Source organism: Serinus canaria, chromosome 4 (genome assembly GCF_022539315.1).
Source record: "Serinus canaria isolate serCan28SL12 chromosome 4, serCan2020, whole genome shotgun sequence".
In the NCBI taxonomy this organism is placed as follows: domain Eukaryota; kingdom Metazoa; phylum Chordata; class Aves; order Passeriformes; family Fringillidae; genus Serinus; species Serinus canaria.
In genome coordinates, this window is record NC_066317.1 from 39,954,559 (window position 1) to 39,979,294 (window position 24,736).

Sequence of the window (24,736 nt, forward strand, 5' to 3'; positions counted from 1 at the left end):
TGCTGCCTTGCAGTAGAAGATATCTCCTGCTGAGCCTTCCCACTGTGTGTCTAGATATTTGCTTTTCTAAGCAAAGCTGACAAGTGGCACAGAAACAGGCCTGGCTGTGGGCAGGCCTCTCAGGTGCTGTGGCTCTGAAAGAGGCTTCCATGCTCAGCTGTAAAAAGGGCCTTAAAAAAAAGAAAAAAAGCTGGGGCTGTGGGCTAGCTTAGTTATGTGGGTTGTGATGTGTGGGTTTTGTCAAGATGATAATTTAAAGCGAAGTAAAATGGGTACTTGTGTTTTCCAGCAGATTACAGATGCCATGTAACTTAATTATGTCAAAACTCTATTATGATTCCTCCCCCTGACCTGCATCCTCCACACAGGAATAAACATTCACACACAATTATTTTTGCACAGTTTTCTGGCAAGGCTTAAAGAGCTGACATTGTGCCTGCACATCATGCTCAAGCAGTAAGTGTGGAGGGAATCCATGTGCATGAGGCTAAAGGCTACAGAGCATGTGGTACATTTATTTGTTTTTATTTGGGATTTTTAAATCAGCTTTGTAGAGGAAGTTTTTCTTTCTGTTCCTGAGAACCTTTGTGTCTGCTAGTGATGGTAGTGCATCTCTGAGTTGATCTCAGAGATGCTGTTCAGTGGGAGAGGGAGGAAGAGGCTGGCTGGTCAGATTGATGTGACCAAAGGGCATGCAAGGACCTGCAGACAGAGGCTCTCTGTGCTGGATATTATTTTACTCTATGGTACATACTGATTTCCAGGCTCAGCTTTACCTTACTGCCAGTTGACTTTTTATTTTTCTCAGCTATGGCTGTGAGTGGGAGGCTGTGTTGTGTGACACACTGCTAATGATCAGGGCCTAACTTGTCCACAGTTTCCCTGTAAATCCCTTTTTCCAGACCTGTCTGTTGGAGTGGTTGGGATTTAACACACTTTTTTTTCTCACTCTTTTGTCAGATCAGAGGAGAGGTGCCCAAGGTCCTTTCCTTGGACCTTGGGCAGTAGAAGAACAGTGTGTGCTATTCTTAAAGGTCATCCTGCTCTCACAGAATTGAACAAATGCTTTTCCAGGCCTATGTAGGCTTTTAAAACTTGCTATTCAAGGTTTCTAAGATTGGAGGAGGTCTATAAAGACTTGTAAGTTACATATAAGGTTCCAGTTACTGCTTACAAGAAAATGTTAAATTGATGTTCACTACTTAAATACTAATAAGCATGGCATTTAGGAGGCCCTGTATGTGCTTAAACTGGCTCTTGGAAAAAGTCTTGCTAAAAAACTTGTGTTGGGCAGCATGTGTGTTGCTCCTTCAGTGACAGGTAGGGCTGGTCAGTGCTGTTCTGTGTGCTGCCAGGTGTCATGGAGCTGTAGTTACTGAAGCTATAAAGGAGCAAGAACTTGTATTTTCAGTTTTAGTCACGCTTTTGCCATACATAACTTTGAAGGTGAAATGAGAGATCTCTGCCTTCTGCTGGAAGGTCATGCATGTCTAAAATACAGTTAGGTTTCTGCTTTAAGCAAATTTACATTGTTTTTGTGTATCCTCCAGTTTGCTTAAGGGTAATAAAATTTGTGTGACATTTTTTGGCGTGGCAATTTGGAAGGTCCCATATTCTGACTTAAAATGGATGATGTGAATATGTACTTCAGTTTGATGTATTTAATAGATATAAATCTCCCCAAGCAGCAAAGCCACCATAGAGGAAAAAAAAAGAAGAGGAAAGAAAATTAGGTATGAGAAATCACTTTTCAGAAACCATTTTGGTGGATTAGGATATGCTTCTGGGGATATACTTCTAGCTTAGCTCAAGATAGTTAGGAGTGATTTAGAAGACTGTGGAAGCTTTGTCAGAAATTACCGCAGATGTACAAAAAAAATGCATAGAATAAAACAATTTGCACAGGTAGCATAGCTTTGATTACTTGGTAAGTTTGAGCTCATTTCAACTATTTTTTTTTTAATGTTGTTTGGAGCAAATTGAATTATCTAAAACTGTGGATTGATAAGCAGAGTTTGAAATTCAGCTTTTGGTTGTAATGCTTTGGGTTGCCTTTGGGAGAGGTGCACAGGACCTTTTTGGGATTTGAAGTTCCTCCATGGCAGTGCATGTCCTGTCAAAATTTCCCCAGATAAGGAGAATTATTTTGGAGGAAGTTAGTAAAAGACACTTTGCTTCTTTGGAGATGGAGGCTCTTCTCGGTTGCTGTTGGTAAAGTGTATGCAGCTTGTGGGGAGGAAATCCCAAAGCAGCATCTTGTCTTGCTGATAAGGAGTGATTTTTGTTTGTTTTTAATAATAATTTTTTAATACCCAAACTGCAAAGTTGTTACTTGTTAAAAAAAATATTACTCAAAGGATGCTTTTTTCCTCCTTGCATTGTGGTGAAACAGTGTCTTAGTAGCAGAAATCTACTTATTTTCCATTTATTGAAGCTTGCTGGAGGGTTTGTGAATACATGCAAGCCTTTCCTTTTGTGCCTTTCTGGTTTTATTTGGTTTATGCAGTGATACCTGAATATAATGAGCATCATCTTTCCTGATGCTCAGAAATGGGGAAAATCACTCTTAATTCTGTCTCGGTATTTTGGTGATTATGGAATCAGACAAGAATATATTAAAAAGAGAAGACTTTATAATTGTTTTGATAGTGCTTAATATGACAAAAGCAGAGCAGTTTAGGTCTGAAAACCTCTAAAATATCAAAAGCACATTAGGGTTTGGAGAAAACCGGTGATCCATCTAACCTACTCCAGCTGAGCTGAAAATGCTCCTCCTGATTTCTGCTAGCTTATCTTTTGTAATTTGGAAGAGGGAAGTGATGCTCAGTGTTGGTGTTATGCTGTCTCTCCTGCACTGTAGCACATCAGCCACATTCTGTGCTGCTCTGCTTTTCATCAGCCTCTTGTTTATGTGTGAAGGACGTCACTGGCAGCCTTTCACAGTGACTAGTCCTGTTTATCCATGGAGCAGAAACCGGCTGGCAGCGTCATCTTTGGAGCTGCCCTGAGTGATGCTTGGCTGGAGTGGCTCCTTTTGGATGTGAAGAGCTGAGGTAAACGTTTTTGAAGGATCTCTTTTAAGAGAGGAAATAATCCCTGGAAATGGTGGGCTCATGGATCTCTCTTGGAGACCTGCTGCAGTCACAGGATGATAAGATTTCAGGTGAAGTAGACATGCATACTTTGAAAACCCTTCAAGAGTGCCTTGTTCCCATCCAGAAGGGTGCTTTTGTTTTAAGAAGGCTGAATGATTATTGCATTTTACTCTTTGTGGGTTTTCAAAAGTGTGGGATTTCAAGTATGCATTATGAGCCCAAAGCATTTAAAATATTGAAAGAATTGATAACTTCTAAAAAATCATCTTAGAGTCAAGTGCAGCAAGGAAAAGGTTGGGGCTTAATCTTAAACTTTAAAGTTCTGTTCCTGTATTTGACCTAGCTGTAAATGTTTTGATGTTTTGATTTGGGGGAGAGCATTGTTCTGTCCTTAAGGTCTTTTCTTTGCTTTTCTCTCATTAATACTGGTACTTCTGTTTAGGGAACTGAAACACTAAATTAATTGCTCTGTTGACTTCCCTGTGGAGATAACATGCCAGGAAAACAGATGGCTTTTTTTTTTTTTTTTTTTTTTTTTTTTGTAATTTTATCATTTGCTTCAGTGAGTATCATCTCTTTAGTTCACTATTATATGGCAGCTCAGATGCAAATGGATGAGTATCAGGAACCATCCCTACCAACATAAATACATAAAGCAACTTAGGTGAGATTAAAAATATGGGCAAATATCTGGACTCAGTTATGTGTAGAACTTCAGGGAGCTCCATGTACCTTGAGTTGTCCTTCAGTATGTAAAAGACAACTTAGAGTTGCATGCAATACTTACATGTGGCTTTGAGGGGGAAATACAAGGGTAAAAACAGTTGTAAAAGGAGAAGTTGCCATAATGTATTAGACACTTACTTTAAATAGGGATTTCAAATAATTTCTGAGGGATTTCCTTTTTGCTGTGTGGGCATTCACAAACCTAACTATGTAGTTGTTTCTTAACAGCAACTCTTGTGAAAATCAAATGCTGTTTTTATCTACATTATTTTGCTAGCATTTAATAGTCTGAAAACATAGTAGACTAGATCTTTACTATTTATCCCTGAGCAATCAGATAATCCAGAGCCAAGTAAAAGCCAAGTACTTTGCTACTGAGTAATATCTGCAGCCCAAAAAAGCATGACTGTTATCATTGACCAAGAGGAAAGTAAAACCTGTGTATAAATGTGAATCAGTCACATCCTGCAGATATTAAACATGATTTCCACACAATAGGGTTTTATATCTGCTTTATCTGCTGCTCCTTTTTTAAGACCCTGGTAATTAGCTGAAAAAGATGGAATGTAGAATGCACAACCGTTAAACTGGCTATTACTAAGTCTTACTCAGCTGACTGTCATCTTCACATTACTTTACTTTCTAACAGTACTGTGCAGTGTTGGCATGGCATTATAAGATTTTTTTCTTAGTCATCTGACCATTTTGAGTGAATTTTGGTCAGTTGTCTGGAGGGGATATTGTATGACATGCTGTTCACATCAGGCACAAGAAGTATGGATTCACAAAGAAGATGTGTGGGAATGTGTCATGCTGGGCTGGGGGGGAGGAGAGCCCAGTCCCTCGTGACCCCAGGCAGTCAATGCTATGTTCAGTGAGGTATATAGGCCATCAGCTCCACGTGTTATCATTTGCCATGGCTGTAAGTAATTTCCTTAATGCCATCTGATAAATGTACATCCTGTATAGAGGTCTTGGACTGTGTCTTCCAACAAACTATAAAGAGAGCTGGAGGGCTTGGGTTTTGCCATGCATTTGAATAAGGATTTTTTTTTCCCTCAACTTTTTTGTGTAAACCCTTGAGTGATCACGGCAGAATGTTTCAAAATCATCATCATGCTGTTTCAAATGCAAACTTGCCAGTACTGATGAGCATAGCTGATTCCTGGATGACAGGTGCTTTGATCAGACAGGTCACAGAAGCAGTGGTACAATATTTTCATGTCGTAAAATACTGCCTCTGATTTGCTTTTCACAGAAGCAATGGTACAAGGATGTTTTCCTGTTGTAAAATACTGTCTCTGATTTGCTTTATTCTTAGATTCAAAAGGAAAAGAAACTGCAGCAATGAAAGCTGACCTCCTAAGGGCTCGCAATGTGAAGAGGTATATTAATCAGCTGACAGTGGCAAAGAAGCAATGTGAGAAGAGAATCAGGCTCCTGGGAGGGCCTGCTTATGATCAGCAGGAAGATGGCATTTCTGATGAAGGCGATGGCCCTCCAAGTCAGAAGGTATAAATGGCATTGTCTGAAGGTCTTTCCAAGTGTGTTACCTCACTGTTGTTAATCCCTCCCTTCTCCCAGGAGTCAAGTACAAAATAATTGCTTCTTGGTTTATTTACCTTGGGAAAAGATTACTGAAACACCTGAAAAGACACATTAATTGCTCAGCTTGGAATATTGTGCCATGGGAAACTTCACAAAGGGTTGAGTGGCTTGTAAGCACGTGTGATTTTTCAGACATACCACCTGTAGGGAGCTAATAAGGACATGCAGCTTAGCAGCTTTTGTGAAAGTAGCAACTTGCTTTCAAATAAAAGACTGCCAACATATGTGCAATATATCTTTGGCCCTCGTTATACTTACTTTAGGAAATATGCGTGGGTTTTGAAGATACTGAATTATTCAAAAGTAAACACTTATGGAAAGCAATTGACAAAACTCTGAGCAGTTGTTGCAGAAAATCTCTGGCAAAGCTGCTGTGACTAAATGCTGGTTTTCAATACCACTGTAGTCTGGAATTAGAATTAACTATTGTTGTGTTGGCCAGCATCTACAAAAATGAAATGACTACTTAGCCATGCAAATCTTTGAAAATTTTAGTGACTTCTTTTGTAATCTGCTCTGTTCCCTTTGGGCAAAGCACAGTAGCTGATGTATTCAAATGTGAAAAGATTTTATGTTTTTCATGTAGGTAGGAGATGGCTTATATCTTCATGCAGGGATCTTTAATTTTCGTTATGGCCTTAGAATAATTGTAACTTAGTATCATATTAGAAGAAGTAGAATAATGGAGAAGTAGTTTCTAATTTTTGTATTTTGTTTTTTCTTGAGTAAGGTCTGAAACACAATGATTCCTTACTCCCCGCTTGTCCTTAAAGCATGATTTCAGATGGTGTGTCATAGATTGTGCCAAGACAGTCCTGATCTCTTTCCTGAAGTTGAATGCAGCAAGTGATGCCAAGAAGAAAAAGAGAGATAGGAGCATGTGGCAGCACTGCATGAGCCAATGATGCCACTTTTGATACCTGCTGAGATGTTATCAACTTTTCTGGTTAGATACATGGGACATAAGATTGTTCAAGAATGGAGTCCAGTAGTAAAGATGCACTTGGTAGGGGCAGGGATTAGTCAGGAATATAATAAAATATAATATTATAATTAAAATCAAAGGAATTCCTGAAGTTGATGTTGCATGTTTCATGAACCAATGAGGTTTTTTAGTGGGAGTTGCTGACCTTGGGTTATATCCTGCAAATATACCAATGAGCAGTTCAATATTGAGTTAATGGTACTATTAATAGCAATAATGACATCTTGCACCGGTATTTGTAGTGCTGATGGTGTAAACAGTGGCATCTGAGGCAGTTTTGCTTCTAAGCTTTTGATGTTTCTGTCATGAAGCTCTAGAACTTCTCTACTGTCATGTCAGTATAGAAAATAGGAAAGCTGTTTCTCCCTTCTCTTGTCCCTGATTCTCCATTGCCTGAGAAGAAGCTGTGGGAGGCTGTTTGGGAGGTGGAGGCCATGCTGTCCCCTTTTGAGCACAGTAAAACGCCCAAGGCTTAGCTGAGGAATCTTTCTTTACTCTTGCTTATCTTCTTCTAGCACTGTGGTTGCTGCAGTCTGGGTTCTTATTTCAAGGCAGCTGGTGTTATTTTGGAGGTTGGCCCCTCCTATTTGGGCAGTATTGACTGAACACTCAGGCTCTTTTCTAAGCAAAAGGGAAAGGCATTGTTTGGGATTTAGTGGATACATTGCAGCTCGTGGCCCTTAGACTCATTAGAATATGGTTGTGCCAACTTTTCTGTTAAGGTAGCATCTAAATTGCAGAACAAGCTTTTGCAGAAGAAACTGCACATTTGCCTTCCTTTCTTCAACTTGCATGAAATAGGTCAGAAATGGACATTTTCTGATACTGTTTTGAATTAATGTTTTATATAAGTGTAGTGTAGAAGCTTGAATACATTATTAACTTTGGGGAATTTTTGGTACTAGTTGAATGAAGAATTGACTAGTGAATTAAACTTGTGTTTTGATTTCACTTTTGCAACCTATAGAAAGCGTTTTCCTGACTGTAGTAGTAGGGGAGTGTAATGGCAATGCTGGTAGAAAGTCTTCTATGCATGTTCTGATTATGGACTTCTATAGGTTGGAGCTGTCAGTGTAGTCTTGTGATTTTTATTCATTTGATTTTGTACATGTATCACTTAGCTAATCTTCCCAAATCCAGGTTCTCTAGGGAAATCCTAAATATGTGAATTATAACCCAGTGCTTATCGGCAAACAAACCACAGCTTCTCTCTGAATCTGAATTCTCTCATTACCTCTGACCCTGATTTAAACTCTTCTCACAGTGTTAGATTTGTTTATGGAGAAATCACAGTTTGAGTTAAATGTAATATATAAAGCATCTCTTCATAGTCAATGCTGTTTTAGTCCTTTTTCTTAGGAACTGTGCCTGCACAGTACTGAAGTAATTGGTTGAATTCTTTCTGTCTGTGTTTATCTGGTGAATGGTTTTTTTTCCTCTGTTGTGCTGAGCACAACCACCACCCCACCTTGTCTGTGGGATTTGACATATGGAGTCATAGCATCTTAGTGGAGCTGTTTTGTGGATCATGGGTTCTGGGAGGGGGACTGAGGATCTGACCCTTAACTAGCTGTGAAATAGCAAGGAAACCATCTGAGTGTATTTTGAGGTGGAACGAGCTCATGTTCATAATCCAGCTGATGAGGACTAAGATGAAACTCCTGCAGAAGATCTTGCTTCCACTGCATCTGTGGATAGATGTTGATTTATCTGGTGACTTACCAGATTTTCACAGTGATTTCTAAGCTTCAGATTGTAAGATCATGTTATGTCAGGATACATCATGGTGCAGAGTTTGGGGAATATTAAGAAAACAAGTTTCAATTGTTGTCACCCGATTGCCTGGTGATGGATTTTTTAATGACAGAAATATGTTTGTGAACATGTGAATCTCAAGGTAGGGGCTTTTACATTACTGTATGTACAGTAAAATAGTCAGGTACCTCATGTGGTTAGTATATGCTTTCTGACAAATAATCATTGCATTTAGTTCACATTGCTGTGACAGAGATAGTCTTCTGATTACTTGCCTCTTTTTAAAACATAACAAGATAAATATAGGTTTTAATTTTGGTCAATATATGGAAAAAACATTAGTTAAGGGGTTTTTAAAATGCAACTTCGAAAAAAGATATTTATCAGCATCGGTTTTTACATTCACTTATTCCTGGCTTCTACCAATAAAAAAAGGGAAAAAATCCAAAGCAGCAACCAGAAGTTCTGCAGTCTGACTGTATGCTGTTATACCAGCAGAAAATTTCCTTTAGTGACCCAAATGCTGTTCATCCCAACCATCTGCAGTGCTGTTACCAGCTTTATTTGGGCTATTTGTTATAGGTCAGTGTGGCTGTAGTGAAAGGGAATCTGCTGTGTTGCAAAGAAATACAGTACAGTGCATCTAATCTGTGTCTAGTGCCTGTACAGTCCTAAATTACCTAGTTGTTCTATGTTCCTGTCCAGAGAGAGGTTGTGACTGTCTTTAGGGATTTAACAAGACCAAGTCTCTGCTCTGTAGGGCCAGGGACAAGTCTTTTTTGTGGGCACATGCTAGGGATATGGGTTAAAGCATCAGACTTAAAAAAAAAAATAGAAAAATCTAACCCTTTCCTAGTCTTAGGCAGAGTCTGTGAGCAGCTGTGATATATGTTACATTCCTGTTGAAGCAGGGAATTGATGTGGCAACACTAAAGCTTCTGGTTTTTCCAAACCCAGAAGCTGCTATTGAGTTAACAGGATTTGAAGGGTTGCTGTGGAGGCTGATAATTCTAAGATGATATCTGCTAACTGGATATTAGATTTGAGGGTGTACAAATGCCCTAATGCCTGTGTATGTGCCAACATAGCTTAGAGTTTTGTGCTCTAATCCATGGTGATACTGAATCATGAAATGATCTTTTGCTGAGGATTACAAATTACTGCAGAATTTATTTAAGTCATGAAAGGAAGTAAGTTCCACATAGTTGGGTGCCAGAAAGGGCTGTTGTGGTTTCTCCCCCGGCAGCAGCCAAGCCCATGCAGCCACTTGCTCACTCCCCCACCAGCAGGACTGGGGAGAGAATCAGAAGGGTTAAACCTAGGAAACTCATGGGCTGAGATAAAAACAGTTTAATGGGGAAAGCAAAAGCCACACACACAAACAAAGCAAAACAAGGAATGGATTCACTGCTTCCCATGGGCAGACAGGTGCTCAGCCATCCCCAGGAGGACAGGGCCCCATCACATGTAACAGTGACTTGGGAGGACAAAGCCATTATGTCCCCCACCACTTTGCACACTGAGCATGATGTCACATAGCCTGGAGCATCCCTTTGGTCAGCTGGGGTCACCTGTCCTGGCTGTGTCTGCTCCCAGTCTCCCACACAGCCCCAGTCTGCTCTCCAGTGTGGCAGTACCAAAAGCACAAAAGGCCTTGGCTCTGTGTAAGCTCTGCTCAGCAATAACAAAAGCATCTCTATGTTATCAGCCTTGTGTTTAGCACAAATCTAAAACATAGTCCCTGCCAGTCTCTTAAGAATGTGAACTTTTCCCAGCCAAAACCAGCACTCATACTTTGATCTCTCAGTTGTGACTTTTTGTCCTCCTGTTCAAAACAATATGCATGTACAAATGGATATGGATATATCTGCCACTACAGGGGCAGCTTACAAAAAAATCATTTTATGATTTTTCACCTCAAAACTGAAACCCTCTTGTGTCTGCCATTGTTGGCATTGCAGCTGTAACATACTGCTTTTAGTAAAGGACTGGGAACATATTTAATAATTACAGGATACTCCAGACTTAAAGAAAAATCAAGAAAACATTTGAGAGGTCTCATTTCTGCAAGAGAATAAGCTTTTCCTGTCCATTAATTTCTTTGTTTTAGTTTGCAAGGTTATCTGTTAGGAGATTTGTGTAACACTGTTGCTAGGCACCACTGCTTTGATTACCGTGGGGCATTGGTGCGATGGGTCCTTTGTTAGGTGGGAGAGGTGGTTGCACTTGCTTTGCTCCCTGCAGCAGCACTTAGCCCCAGTTACTTCTGAGAGGGGTTTGTTTGTTAGTTACCCTCCTTGCTGGCAACCTGAGGGTTATACCTCAGCTATACCTGAGTGGGTATAGCTTGGATCATGGAGGCAGAGAGACCAAGGTGACCTCTCACTCAAGAAGTGACAGCACATGCCCCATGTTGTGATTTATTAACTCTGCTATTATTTATAGAGCTGACAGTCCCTGAGATGGGGAAAACGTCTGTTTGAGGCGCTGGAAGACCCTCTGACACTTGTATTTTAAATTACTGTCCTTGGTAAAATGATTGAATAGAAAATATAATGATGCACAGTAATAAGGCTAAATCACAGACCTTTAAATTGCCAAGTATGTGTTGTTTTTTTTGACAGCCTGATCACCATTTCTGTATCAAGCTTAGCTTGAACAAGGTACTCTCTGATTTTCAGTGAGGTTTAGAGAGTGAGCTTTTAAAGGCAGATACTCATATATCTAAATAGTTTTAAAGCTAAGAGCAAAGTCATGTCTAGAAGATATTGGTATGGTAAAGGATAAAGAGAAGAATAGCACATGATTGTCACAGAGGAAATTTAAACATGTAAATGAGCATTTAATATAAGACAAATATAATTTACTTAAAGACTGCCCAAAATTTGGGGAGCTGTTTCAGACCAAACATAGGTGACTGCTGTTGTTAAAGAACCATGTTTAGCTTGGTTTGTTGGGGCACTGATTTTGCGTCAATGATTGTGTGTGTGCCCATGTATGTAGGTGGTTTCTTCATGTGTAGCTTGAGACAAGGAAACTGTTTTTCCTACATATATCCTGGCTGCAGAGTTTCACAGGTGCTAGATTTAGGAAAAGGAGCAGTCTTCCCAGAGAGGGAGGTATCCTGATACTGACTAGAATTGTATTATTGTTAGGTATCAGAAAACCTGTATTAGAGAAATTTTTAATGCTTCAATCTCAGAGTTCACATCTTGCTCCAAAACAAATAAACTTTGCTATAAAATGCAAAGTCATAGGAAGACTCATTGGCTCCAGTGCTTGAGGACCTTTTTTTTCAAAGAAAAAGGTGTGTGTGAGTTGGTTGGTGCCTGTGAGAAACAAAGAAATTCAGACTACTCTGGGTAGTGTGTTTGGGTTCCTGATGATAAAAGCAATGGCACTAAATAAGTGACATGAAAACTGGTTCAGCTGCAAGACTGAAGGGTTGGAGGGAAAAGGTTGCTTGGTTTTGATGAGGAAACATCAAAAAAATGGTCCTATTTTTGGAAAGTAGGAAAAACTTGGTTCTATTTTTCAGAGAACGACAAGGTTATTCATTTTGTTCGGTATGGGAAGTTTTGATCATTTTATCAGAGAAATGTTTTGTTTTCAGGGGTTTGTCTCAAAGAAAAGGCCTGGATTCACAAAAGTAGTAGAGGATAAGGAAGTGATAATGGCTTTTTAATGCAACTTCTTAATGGCTGCAGCATCTGCATGAGTACAGGAAGCCTGTGTTTCATTTCCTTTACTGCCTGATGTGCACCCTCCTCACTCAGGACAAGTCCTGGGCATTATATCACAGAACATACTCATTCCTGACTGTGTTTCTGATAGATGTTTTTCAATAACAGTGGGAACTTGGGCATCAAATGCCCTTGCAGACAAGGTATTACATCTTTCTTTGTGTGTCTGGGAATAATTGAGATACATCTCAAAGCTCTGTGGGCTGTGGTATGGAAACTGCTGGTGTTAGAAACAAGTAAAGAAGAGATCATTTAGCTTTCAGCTCGGCTCCTCTGCTTTGCAGGAACATTGGAAGTTAAATTTTTGACAACAGCATTTCATGAGTGATTTGAAATGCCATCTTAGTCCCTTGAAATGTATCCTGATCAGAAAGATGTGGAGGTATTTACTATCTGATTGAAGCATAGATGAATTTTTTTTTTTAATGAAGCAAAACTATTATTGTAGGACGTCTGTGTAGTTGAATCTAGGACACGTTTGTGGGATGCATGGTGAAAAGATTTTCCCTATAAGGAAAGGAGTTAGAATTAGGCATTTTTCCAGTTTTTATTCTTAGTTTTCCCTTCTTCAGATTCTTCAGTTTGAAGAAATTTTGGCCAGCCCTTCATACCGAGAGCACTTCCGGATCTACATGGAGAGGATGGACAAGATGGCTTTGATTGGCTTCTGGGAGTCCGTGGAGAATCTGAAGAATGCTAACAAGGTGGAAGAAGTTGCAAGCCTATATGGCTTTGTACATTGATGACACTGTTTGTTGTGGTCTTCATGTTAGGAAATGTCTTTATGTTTTTGAAATATCAGTAGCATAGGATGGCTTCTAAGCAATTTGGGGGTTTTTTAACTGCTTCATGTCAATATTTGAGGTTAATATTGCAATTAAAATTTGTGGGCTGTTGTGATGATGTTTTATTGTTGTTTGGTGTAACAACATCTCTTAAAAGGAATACTTGATATGCAAAAGTAGTAGAATTATTTCCCCCTCCACCAGAGAAAAAACATGCTGTAAAACATGCAGGCTTTAGTTGTATTAGTTCACATGAAACCTAGAAGCACATTCCAGTTGGATAGTCTGTACATAAGTGTCTCATCTTGGAATTACAGACAGCCATTCAGTCCAAAAATAATGAAATTGTGTGTATATATGTTCTTAAAACCTTTTTGGAAGAGAGGTGTTGCTTTAAAAGACCTTTCCCTAATCTGTAATCCCACACTACTGATAGAGAGAAGAAACAATGCTATATTGTAATTTTGGCTAAAATAAAGTCAGAATTAGAACTCTGAAACAAGGATAGGGAATATCACTTAAAGTGGCAACAAGCAATGGTGCAGAGGAAGACTTTGTAGGGGACAGATTTGCTGTTTGTGACCAATGTGGTGGATTTCTGGGGGAAGCAATTAAACCTTCAAGATTCCCATTAGCATGAAATACAGATTTGATTATTGATTATCAGTTAACATTTGTTCACTGTAATTCTATTGCTCTTCTTCCAGTCAATTGGAAAACATAAAGCATCCTGTAAACAGAGAGACAAATTGTAGAGTATGAGTAGTGAACCATTAATACAGTCTGAAAAAATTTCTACCAGCAAACTTAAGCTAGAGAGTGTGGATAAAAATGGTTTGTCAGGCACTGGGAAGAGAGTTCTGTAAATCAGTTTTAATTTGCAATCTGCTTGTGATTGGAAAAGGTGCTATAAATCATTTTATGACCTCTCAGTTGTGCCTTTTGTCTTCCTGTTCAAAACACTATGTATGTACATATGGATATGGATATATCTGCCACTACAGGGGCAGCTTACAAAAGGTAGTGTCCTGCAGCCATGTGGCTGTGGTATTGTCAGATGAGGCAGGTAAGAACATTGTGCCATTCTCAGGGAGTGGATAAACCCTTTTTAATTCTGTCCAGTTTAGGGAGACAGTAATTTAGGGAGCTGATCATGGGCTCTGCTGCATTACTTTCTCTCTTTCCTGTTCATTAATGCGAAGTTCAACCCTGTGCACTTTACTGTGCTCAGTAAAAATACCCAGCCTCCTGTACTGGTAAATGTCTCTTCAATTGTGCTTTTTTGTCTCTTCTAGCATCTTTTTTTTTTTTTCCTTTTTCCCTGCAAATTAATTACAATCATGCATAAAGTGAATTGATTCTATTCAGCAGAAGACAGGAGAGCTGATCCAGCTCAGCTTTCTCATCTGAATTTAAAATGGTGACCACACTGTTGCTCTAGCACTTTTCTTCCTTTTAATGCCAGCTTTTGGAACATGGATTTAAAAGAGTGGGTGCAGAAGCTCTGGCAATTGTAGGGCACAGCTGTTTCTTCACTTCCCAAACATCCATACTTAACTTGTAAAATGGATTGCTTAGCAGAGGTGCACAGGCAGGCAGCATGCTTGGTCTCAGTAAGAGGTTTGCAGATGTCTTCTCATACATTTGGATAGGAAATTAGCTTGATTATCCTTCAAATTGTGCACCTGGGTCCTGAGTCATCTTGATATTTTCAATATCTTTTCATTATTCATTTCTCCCTCCCTCTTCCTTGCTTCCTAGGCTGAAATACCTCAACTGGTGAGTGAAATTTACCAGAATTTTTTTGTGGAAAGCAGAGAAATACCTGTGGAAAAATCCCTTTATAAGGAAATACAGCAAAGTCTTGTGGGAAACAAAGGCATTGAAGTATTCTACAGAATTCAAGCAGATGTTTATGAAACTCTAAAGGACAGATACTACCCCTCATTCATTGTCAGTGATTTATATGAGCGATCAGTCAAGCAGGAGGAAGAAAGAAGTTCTGCTCAGCTAACTCCTGAAGACAAAGATGAAGTGGTGAGTCACACAGACAATTTCTTTCACTGTTATTTAAAGTAATCTGAGAGACTGCCCTGGGAAAAGAATGCAGTAGCATCTTCTGTCCTTCAGCTTTGGACTACTCTTCTCTATTTTACTCATTTATTTATAAATATCATCACTCTTGTAGTTTCTCTGGTAAAGCCTTTTGTTTAGATGCTCTTTCAAATAAAATGGTACAAAATGACAGACTACTTAAATTTTAATTTAGTTGGAGTAGATAGTTCAGATTCCTAAGCCTTCTGTATTTCACATCTTTCATTATGCTCCTTAGAAACAGAGAATGCAAAACATACTTTGTATAAGCTCAGCTGCTCTGCTTTTGAGTGAAAAAATTCTCACTGAAACATCAGTAGGTTTCTGCCCAGACAACTGTCCCTGTCTCCCATGCATTTCCTAGGTACCAAATACCTAGGTATTTAATACCTAGGTATTTAATACCAATACCTAGGTATTAAAATTGCACAAAAGGGAAGAAAAAGTCATGTAAAATATAATCTTAGTGGTTTTTATTGATTAATTGAATAAATTATTAGATCATGTTGGAAGATAAATCTGGCACAAGAACTCTAAAACAGAGCATTCAAAATGTCATAAGCAATAAGCCAATGACAACTCTTCTTGGGGCAGGCTCTTTCCTTGGGCTGTCTAAATCAGTCATGTCAGGGGGACTTGTGTGTTGTGTTTATCTAAGAACATTTTGACAAGAGCACATCTCAGACTATTGAGTGCCTCTTTCAGTCAGGCTGCTGCTTCACATCAGCATGGATGTCTTCATTTTACAGGTGAACTTGCTCAGAACTCAATTAATTGTAACAGTTTGTCCAAAGCCAGATCTGAATAAACAAATAAGCAGAATCCACTAGTGCTGATGTACATTCTGCAATTTAGAAACAATTTTTCCAGAACCTAAGGCTTTTGTATTTATTCCTTAAATGACTTTAATTTCTGTAGGTGAGGTGTTCTAGTCTTTGTAGTTTGTGTATCAGCAAATCTGGAGAGATGAATAGCTGTAAGTAAATTACTTGCAATATGTGCTTTTAGAGATTGATTAATCTTTTCAGTGATTGTTTTCCCCTGTATTCTTTTTCTTGATAAAATATTCAAGATGGGTTTTCTAGTTTTCTCACTGCTAACTCAGCTCTTTGTTGAGAGTGGTAGGTACTTCAAAGGCTTTGTGTTCTTGTGCTTGCAGTCACTGAGGCTTTGCACAATGGCTCTGAACAGTTTTGTCCAGAACTTCCTGAAGTGTTAAATGCCATGCTTTCTAATTTCTTCATATGATTTACTCAAAATCTAACACAGATAATGATTTCTCTGAGGAAACTGACACAATACTTTAGGGCTAGCTGCACTGTGTCTGATAACATCTACTGTAGCTGCCAAAAAGTTAGATTTTTGACATCAGCATCATCTGTCCTTCCTTTGAGTCCTTGCATATGTATGGACCAGATATGAAGTCTATGTATGCTGTGAAGCCTTAAAGACTAATATATTGCTAAGTCTGCTTATAGCATTCAAAACAGTTTAAAATAAAATTTAACAACTAATTAAGTATGAAGTTGTATATACTGCTTGAGTATCTCTTGAATAGAGCAGTTCTTATGGTGCTGTGCCATGCTTCAGGGTTTTTGAGGTGAAAACAAATTATAAGAGTCTTTCTGAAACTTGCCATGTTCTTTCAGATTTTGGTGAAAATGCAGTACTGGCTAATAAGTTTGTGGGTTTTTTCCTCCCCATATATTGGAAATGACAGCTGAGAAACTGGATGTTTCTCAAGGGATACATATTGTTAGGAAGTACAGATTGGTTTTTGGTTAGTTTGGGTTTTGGGTCTATGTCCTCACTTCCTGGGGCACTGTGGGCATTGCCTGGGTTCATTTTCTATAAATTTCACTGCTATAGCTGAATAGATAAAAGCCATCTCATGCACTCAAGGAGATGAGGACAAAAGGATGAGCCCTGATTAAATGTGAGAAAATCAAGTCACAAGATAGGAATCTGGGAAGGGCCAGACTGCTGGTTCTGCTGCAGGTAGAAAAAGCTCTGTCTTCTTCCCAGTCTGGTACCACTTTCTGTTTCTGGGACAAACCTCCACAAACCTCCAAGTATTTCTACTTGGACAAATGTCACAGGTAGAAGTACAGAAGCAGGCAGTGCTGGCATCCAGCACTTTGAGGAGAGGATCTGCTGATTGCATTGGTGCTGCATGTGTCAGATCACTAAAATAAGACTGACATCTGTGTTCTACGTCACTCACAGAAATGGAAGCAATTATCAGCTTACCAGTGAGGGGAAGACAGCACAATCCATTATGATCTCAGCTTTGAGTGAACTGGTTGGCTGTTAAATTTGATATTTTGAATACAGGCTATTTGATCTTGTGATTCTGGATTTTTTTTTTTGTGATAAATCTAGTGATTCAGCAGTGCTGTTTGCTTTAAGTGTCTGAAAAGTTAATGACAGAGAAATCATGTAGCCTACCTCTGGTAGCACAGCCTCACTGATTGTAATTAATTGCAATTCTTTGATTGCTAGCATTGAACTTCATATGAAAAGTCTTCTAATTCTTCTGTGTTGAAAAGAGCATTCTTGATTCTTTCTTTACCTCTGTGCTTCCCAACAAGTGTAAGGTTTGGGGTTTTTTTGTGCTTCTTAACATTAGCATTTTAAATAACACCCAATATTGTTAATTATTATTATTTGTGTTACTGTAGTGTCAGAAGACAACATTCTGAGCTGAGGTCTGTACTCATGCTTGGAGGCAAGTTTCTGACCCTGAGTTTATAGTCCATGCAGAATAGAGAGAAGAAAGGACAGGGCATGGTGCTAATGGGTTTTTACTCAGCCCCATAGCAGGCAAATGCAGAGCTAGAAAGGGCCATGGATTTCTCAACCTAGAACTCCTGACTTGTGCATTAGGTTTGAGGATCATGCGAAGGAGATTAGTTATTGTTTCTACTGTTATCTCTTCTCAGACTTTCTTAAACAAGATATAAGATGGAATTTACAACAGGGTTGTCTCCTCTAAAACTCACAGAATTTACAAGAGTATGAGAGTTCCTTTTGTTTCCTTTTTCTTTATGATATAAGGATGCAGTTTACTTAGTTGGAATATCATTAAATAACATAGAACCCCTCTTCATGAGAATAGACTCAGCTTCCCACAGATAAATTTAGATATACCCAGTCACAAACAGACCTCAAAGATCTTGGAACATGGCAGCAGTAAAAGCTGAGTGCTGTTTGCTAGATCTCAAGGTCTCAATGTCTATTTGGGGAAGTACAGTATGAAGAGGGAGGTTGAGCTATCTGTCAGATGATGTTAAGGAAAATGTCACTGAAAGGTGTGAAGTTTTCTATTTTTTTGCAGCCTGTAGTACACAAGATGAAAAAAGCTATTGGTTTGTCTGAATGAATATATGAAAATGATGTATGAATTTAGGGTAAGGCATATGTGCTTTTAACACATTTTTATTAACACTTCTAAAAACAGCAGTAAAATCTGCGTAGAAAGCTAAAGGACTTGGTTTAGATTGTTCTGCAGGATGACAAATCTGTTTTGTGAAGGTTTGTGGGAGGCAGGACTGTTTGTTAGAAATATGGAATTTTTTTTGGTTTTATTCCCTGCTGCCCCATCCTCATTATCTTTCAGCTCAGTGCTAGGTGTTTACTTTTCTATCTGGCTCTGAATATTCATCATGACTACTAAGCTGTTTTTGCTTTTAAAACAAACTTTAGCTCTACCTCTCATTAACACTAAAGCCTTAGCTTGAAGGTCATTTTTACACTGTTGCTGTGAGTTGACAAGGAACTGTAGTAGAAATGGTAATGAGGCTTTGTCTCTTGGGGTTTTTGGTTTTGGTTTGGTTTTTTACAGCAGACTGACATTTCATGTTGGATCTGTATCTGTTATACCTATGTTTTCATCTATATCAAGAAGCAAACAATAACCCACCTCCTGCCCCATCCCTGGCAGTGTTCAAGGCCAGGCTGGATGGGGCTCTGACCAGTCTGGTCTAGTGGAAAGTGTCTATGACAATGGCAATGAGATCAGAACTGTGTGATCTTTCCAGCCAAAACCATTCTGTCATTCTATGAGTAACTGTCTCTTTTCTCATATTAATGTAGCAATTACCCCCACCCTCTATTCCTAGAGCCAAGGTTGTGAAGAAGCTACTGAAGAATGCAGCACAAGAATTAATGAACAGGCCAGTTATGCTGTAAATAAACTTCGCCAGCTAAATGACAAGCTTGAGTATAAGAAACAGGCTCTAAATTCCATTTGCAATTCACCAAAACCCGACAAAAAGGTACGTACCTTTAGTGTCTTCAGTTCTTTGATTTGATTTTATTTTCTTTATTTTTTTATTTTTGGGTAAGTGTATGTTTGTGTAATATCCAGCTGTCACGTTTTGGACGGGTCAGATGCTTATTTCAGTCAACTTGTTAAACAGAAGGTGAAATCAGAACTTAGTTTTAATTGGTTTTTCCCCCATATCTAAAAGCTATTGTAACTAAACTTGTGAATGTGATGTTTATTGCTTTGTTGGCTGTGGAATAAGGATCACTCTCACTTGCTGTGCTGCCTTGTCGGTGGCAAGGGGTGTTTCTCCCTTGTCTCCCTGCCCTGCCGTGCCTCGGGCATCCGGCGCTGCCGCTCCCGCCCGGGGGCTGCGCTGCTCGGCTGCTCTGCTGCCGCTCGGGGCACAGCACAGCGCCCTCGTCTGCAGAGCCAGCTCGGACAGGGATGAAAAACCCCAAACCTTTAGGAGTGACTGATTCCTTTATTAGGAGCCAGGAGAAAGCATGCTGTCATCAAAGGGAAAATTTGGAGCGATATGAAATTTTAATTTCTGGACTAGGGCAAATAAAATATATCCTTTTTTCTTAGTAAGCAGTCTGAGAATATACTCAGGAGAAGCAAGGGCTTGCACAGGGCTTGGGCCAACTTACTTGTGTTGATTTTACAGGCCTGTCGTTCAGATGCAGTTGGGCCTGTCTTGTCAGCTGTAATGGGATTTGGTTGCAGATGGTAGATGGTGGGTGAGATGAACAAGTAGCCAAGGTGTTTTCCTAAAATCCTGCTGCTGGTGGTATTAGTTATTGCTCTGAATCTGGCTGGCTGCTTCATACATTTTCCCTTCACTCAGGGTGAGTGCTAAGATGCTTGTCTGAATAGGAGTTGACACCCCTCTCATTCTCTGCTTCCCCAAGCTCTGGGCAAAGCCATCTCCAGGAGAAAGATGTGGACACAAGAGTTTGAGGCCACCGTGGCTAGCTTCATTCCCTCTGTCCCTTCCACATCTTCCTTCTGCCAGAGGCTACTGCAGACAACTGAAAATGTTTGCAGCTGTTCTGGGGTGTCCCACTTCCAACCCAAGCCCTTCTATGATTCTCTGTACCTAAACCTATATATATTGTTCCATTCACATGAATGTTCTATGTTCCTTTTGCATTCTTGAAACCATAACAGCTATGTTCTTTCTGTGCTTAGGCTGTTGTGGAGGCAGGGATTGTACCCCTACTGAAGTAGTGGGTTTTTCCCTGTATGTTTTGTTTCTAAAATATTCTTGGTCTTGGAAAATAGCTACATCTCTGAAACAGAATAGTAAAATGGATCCAATATTATTGTAAAGTCTTGGTATTCAGTTTGTAAATGTAACAGCTGTTTACTTATGATAAAATCTTACCAGTTGTTCTGTATTTATTGAATGTTCAGGATGCTGCTGGAGTCAGTGTAAGGTGATTGTAGAGAAGCCTCAGCATTGATAGCAAATAAAATATAAAATTATTCTGAAGGCGAGGTATTTGCTAGAAAATTGTTATATAGCTGTCACATAGATATTTTACATCTGACATGAGATAAAAGTTCTGAACAAGATGGAATTCCTATAGCTTTGCAGAATGCACCACTTGTGGTGTAAGTGATAGAATTGATAAATTTGGCTAAGTGGTATATCACATTTAAAAATGGAAAAGTGTCATCTGCTTTTGCTGTGTTTCTAATGTCACATCTTATGTATATTTCCACCTTCTCTTGTCATACTGTCTCCTGGCAGGATGTTTGGATACTTTTTGTGCTTTCCACAGTAACAAATCCTTGCCTTCTCAAAACTAGAATGAAAAAAGTGATAACTTTGAGTGATTTCTAACATAGCTAAATTCCTAGAAATGAAATCTATTCCCAGGTTCTTCAATCATATGATATGTACCTGAAAATTATAGAGATGTCTTCAGTAAGGTGTATTTCATTAATGGCAATTTCAAATTCTTATAGAGCATACTGTGTGTAATATATCTCAAGTATCTTTTATGCTGGTAGTGTGATAGTAGTTGTACTTCTGACTTGTTTTTTATTTTAGTGTGAGGATTGACCTTTAAGATTGCTGTATGCCCTAGAATTTTGAGGCATCATCAATTCCCTCACTGGCAGTTTGTGTTTATTTTTTTTTTGATCCACAGGAATTATTCTCCCTCTGCTTTTGTACCTTTTCTTCTTTCAGAACAGTGTCCCTAAAGACATAAAGCTTGTGTGCTGCACAAGCTTTTTCCTACCAACTGTAATGAATAAACTTTTCTCTGCAGATTGTTTCTAAGCTGAAGGATGAAATTACTCTGATGGAGAGAGAGCACAGTGACCTTCAGCTGCACATTGCAAGAACAGACTGGTGGTGTGAGAACCTTGGCATGTGGAAAGCCTTCATTGTCTCAGGAGAGGTAGGGGATTTTTTCCTGCCTTTTGAACTTCTGGGTCTATTCAAACTTGCATGAAAAGCAGAAGAAAAATGTGTAGATACTTTCCTTATACCTGTTTATACTTAAAATTTACTTGTGGGGGAAAGAACCCTAATCTCTTCTGAACTGCTCTTCTGGTTCCCCAGTGGCTACTATGATGCATACAAAGGGTTTCTGTTCCTCAGACACTGATGTAATGGAATTATTAAAGTTACCTGCATGTACATAAACAAGTTTTGGCACTGGGTAAAGCAATTTACTATCTTAGGGGCACTGTTTGTCATGAGAACTGTGTCTTCCTATATTACCATGCTATTGCACTTGGGTGCAGTTGTGTCTCTGCTGTCTCAAAGATGCAGTGCTTCTTGCACTTTTTGGGTTTTGTATTATTGTATTTAATGGCTGTACAGTTTCAAGGGGCTTGAAGGCCTGGAAAGAAAGTGCTTTATATCTGTAAGTTGAAGAAGTTGTTATTTTTTTTTTTGGTCTTGTTTTGCTGTTCCATTTGGGCATAGGCAGACAATTGTAGAATGCATGCAAAAAAATGTGATGAAAACAAAGTATTACCATCTTCTGGCTCTCTAGTAACACTTATCATGAAAGGATCTCAGGGAATTATGTAGTAAGTGTAGGCTGACATATGTAAGTAATCTTCTTGACAGTATCACTACGAAAATCTAAAGATTAATTGGGTCTCTACTGCCTTGCCTTTGTGTGCCACTAAGAAAATGTTCCTGAAAAGAATACAAATAGTTTTCTTGAGATAACTCTTTGTTGGAGGAAAAAAGTATGTGCTGTGGAGTTTATTTGGTTGTGTCTTAAGCTCTTGCAAGCCAGTGATAGGTCTGTCAACTGTTAAAGTCATTGTAAGAGAAATAAATCCAACAGGCCAGAAAATGTCAGGTGCCAGTTTTAAAACCAAATTCTCCATATGGAAACATCTGGATTTATTTTTGTTGTAGTGTTGTTTGCAGGTGACACTATTGAGAACTGAGTTGTGATTTGTAGCTTTTGAAGCCTGGTCTTAAAATCTGGTAAGCTCAGGGTGCAGAATGGCAGCTTTCTGCACAACTGTAACCATATACAGCTGTCAGTGTCTCTCTCATTACCAGAGGAGAAGGTGGTTTTGCTAAATTAGAGAGAGGTTGAAAGAGGCTTTTAATTGCTTGCTGCCTTAGCTATGACTTAGCTAAGTAATTAGGATTAGGTAATTAAATATAGGCTTGCATAAATTGTGCTGTTTGCAGCTCCATGCTTCAAAGGGTAGGCTGGAGAAAAGATGGGTGTTGTAGTTATCCATGTTAATTAATTGTTTGGGAATATTCTAGCTGCAGTTGTTCATTTCAGGGGGCATGAGTAGATGACATAGTCTTTCTAACTGCAAAATACATTGTTGCCAATCCCAGAATATCGCTCTGTGATTTTAGAGAGAGAAAATCTTGGCCCTGTTTAGGAGAAAAGTTTAGTAAAGTAATTTTTGCTATAGATCTTGAGCCGAAGGTGTAATAGCCAGTCACTGAGCTTTTAAACTGATCTACTAAATCAGTTAACAGAGAATGCACAAAAGAAAACAATTACTTAAGTCTTAGAAAAAACCATGTCCAAATTCTTGTTGTAACCTCTTAGTTTGAATTTTTCAGTCTTTGTAGTTTTGAGTAATTTAAATATACTAAGTCGATGTGTGTGAACTATATATATTAAAAAAACCCCAGTGTAAATAATATGATCTCTAGGTGTCTTTTGGTAGCTCATATTTTTGATAAAACTCACTTTGGAGACTCAGTGTTTTGGCTGATAGAAGTTGAAAAATACAGTAGGAACATGCAGAGTAGAATGAGGGCATGTTGTGTAATTCTGAGTGTCTCTTCCCCATTACAGGTATGTAACTTAGAGCTAAATAATCTAACTTGATCTGCTTGCTTTAATTGTTTTGGCCTTGTATCATTTAATATTTTAACAGACATTCTGAATTCCTTGTCCAAAGAAAGACTGTTTCAGAGCATAACATCTTTAAAAAAAAATCCATTGCTTTCAGAAGGAATTGAGTTGGTTGATCTGAATAAGGTGAAAAAATTTGCATGTTTCTTGTGGTTACCACACTACACACCTGGACAAGAGGTGGCTGAAAAGCTGCTCAGTGGACAAGAACTTGAGGCTGCTGGTTGACAGCTGTCTGAACATGAGCCAGGAGTGTGCCCAGGTGGTCAAGGAGAACAAATGCATCCTGGCCTGTATCAGAAATAGTGTGGCCAGCAGGAACAGGGGAGTGACTTTCCTCCAGTCTTTGGCACTGTACAGGGAACAAACACCTGAAAACAGGGCTAGAGAAGGGTTAGGAAGGTTGGGAAAAAGCTGGATGGTTGTTTGGGCAGGAGCATTAGAATTGCAGTCTCACGATGTGGCATCTGAGGTTTGTGTTCCCTGTTTGTGTCAGGGAGCTCTGATCCTGGAGCACCTCTTGGCTGGAAACAGTAGATATGCTGGTGCCTTGTCAGATGTGCAGCTCGTCTTGAGCAGGCTGCAGGTCTGTCAAGGGTAAATGCAACTCTTGAACACATTAGGAGGGAGTTTCCACTCAGGTTGAGGAAGTGTTACAGTCACTTTGCAGGTGCTGGGCCGTGTCCCTTGAGAAGGGGGGATTTGAATGAGGAACTTCCCCCACAAGAAATGGTTCTGAAAGCACTTTCAAATTTTGTTTGCTTAGCAAAAAGGAGAATCAGAGGAATATGGCTCTATAGTTTGAATTCATTCATGACAGCAATTGTATGAGGTGGTGCCTGCTAACAGCAGAGGACTAGATCTCCTGGTTTAGAAGACCTCCTAACATTAAATCTTTTTGTGATCCAGTTTACTCATTAATTTGGAAAAACAAATTCACAAGCACCTAAGTTGATAAAAAAATTTGCATTCCTAAGAAGATCCTGAAAGTTTTCAGTATTTATATGAGGGTATTTGAGGGTATTTGGAAAAAAAAATCTGTAATGTGTCTACATCTAGTAATTGGAATTTAGAGGATTCTGCACATAGCTTGAAGCAGGAGTACTAAGTCCTCCCATTTTGAAAATGTGCTTTCAAAGGGATGATTCTCTCCTGAAAATTACAGTTCAGATGACCCTACACATGCCAACCCCTGCCCTGGGAACAAATTTATAATGGAAAATCACAGGCATGACTCAAATCAGCAATTTCAGCACTCATCTCCCAGTATTGAAAAATGACAGCCAGAAGATGTTTGTGGGTCAC

The 24,736-nt window shown here is 39.1% G+C and overlaps 1 protein-coding gene across 1 annotated transcript in view; it reads left to right on the forward strand.

Annotated features, from left to right (window-relative positions):
- The window catches only part of SNX25 (sorting nexin 25), an 81,289-nt gene that overhangs the window by 44,449 nt on the left and 12,104 nt on the right, over window positions 1–24,736 (forward strand). The window contains exons 7-11 of the mRNA XM_050973807.1: window positions 5,143–5,333; window positions 12,485–12,616; window positions 14,459–14,734; window positions 18,913–19,068; window positions 21,344–21,475. Of these exons, the coding sequence (XP_050829764.1) occupies window positions 5,143–5,333; window positions 12,485–12,616; window positions 14,459–14,734; window positions 18,913–19,068; window positions 21,344–21,475 (887 nt within the window). The remainder of the gene's footprint in view (window positions 1–5,142; window positions 5,334–12,484; window positions 12,617–14,458; window positions 14,735–18,912; window positions 19,069–21,343; window positions 21,476–24,736) is intronic.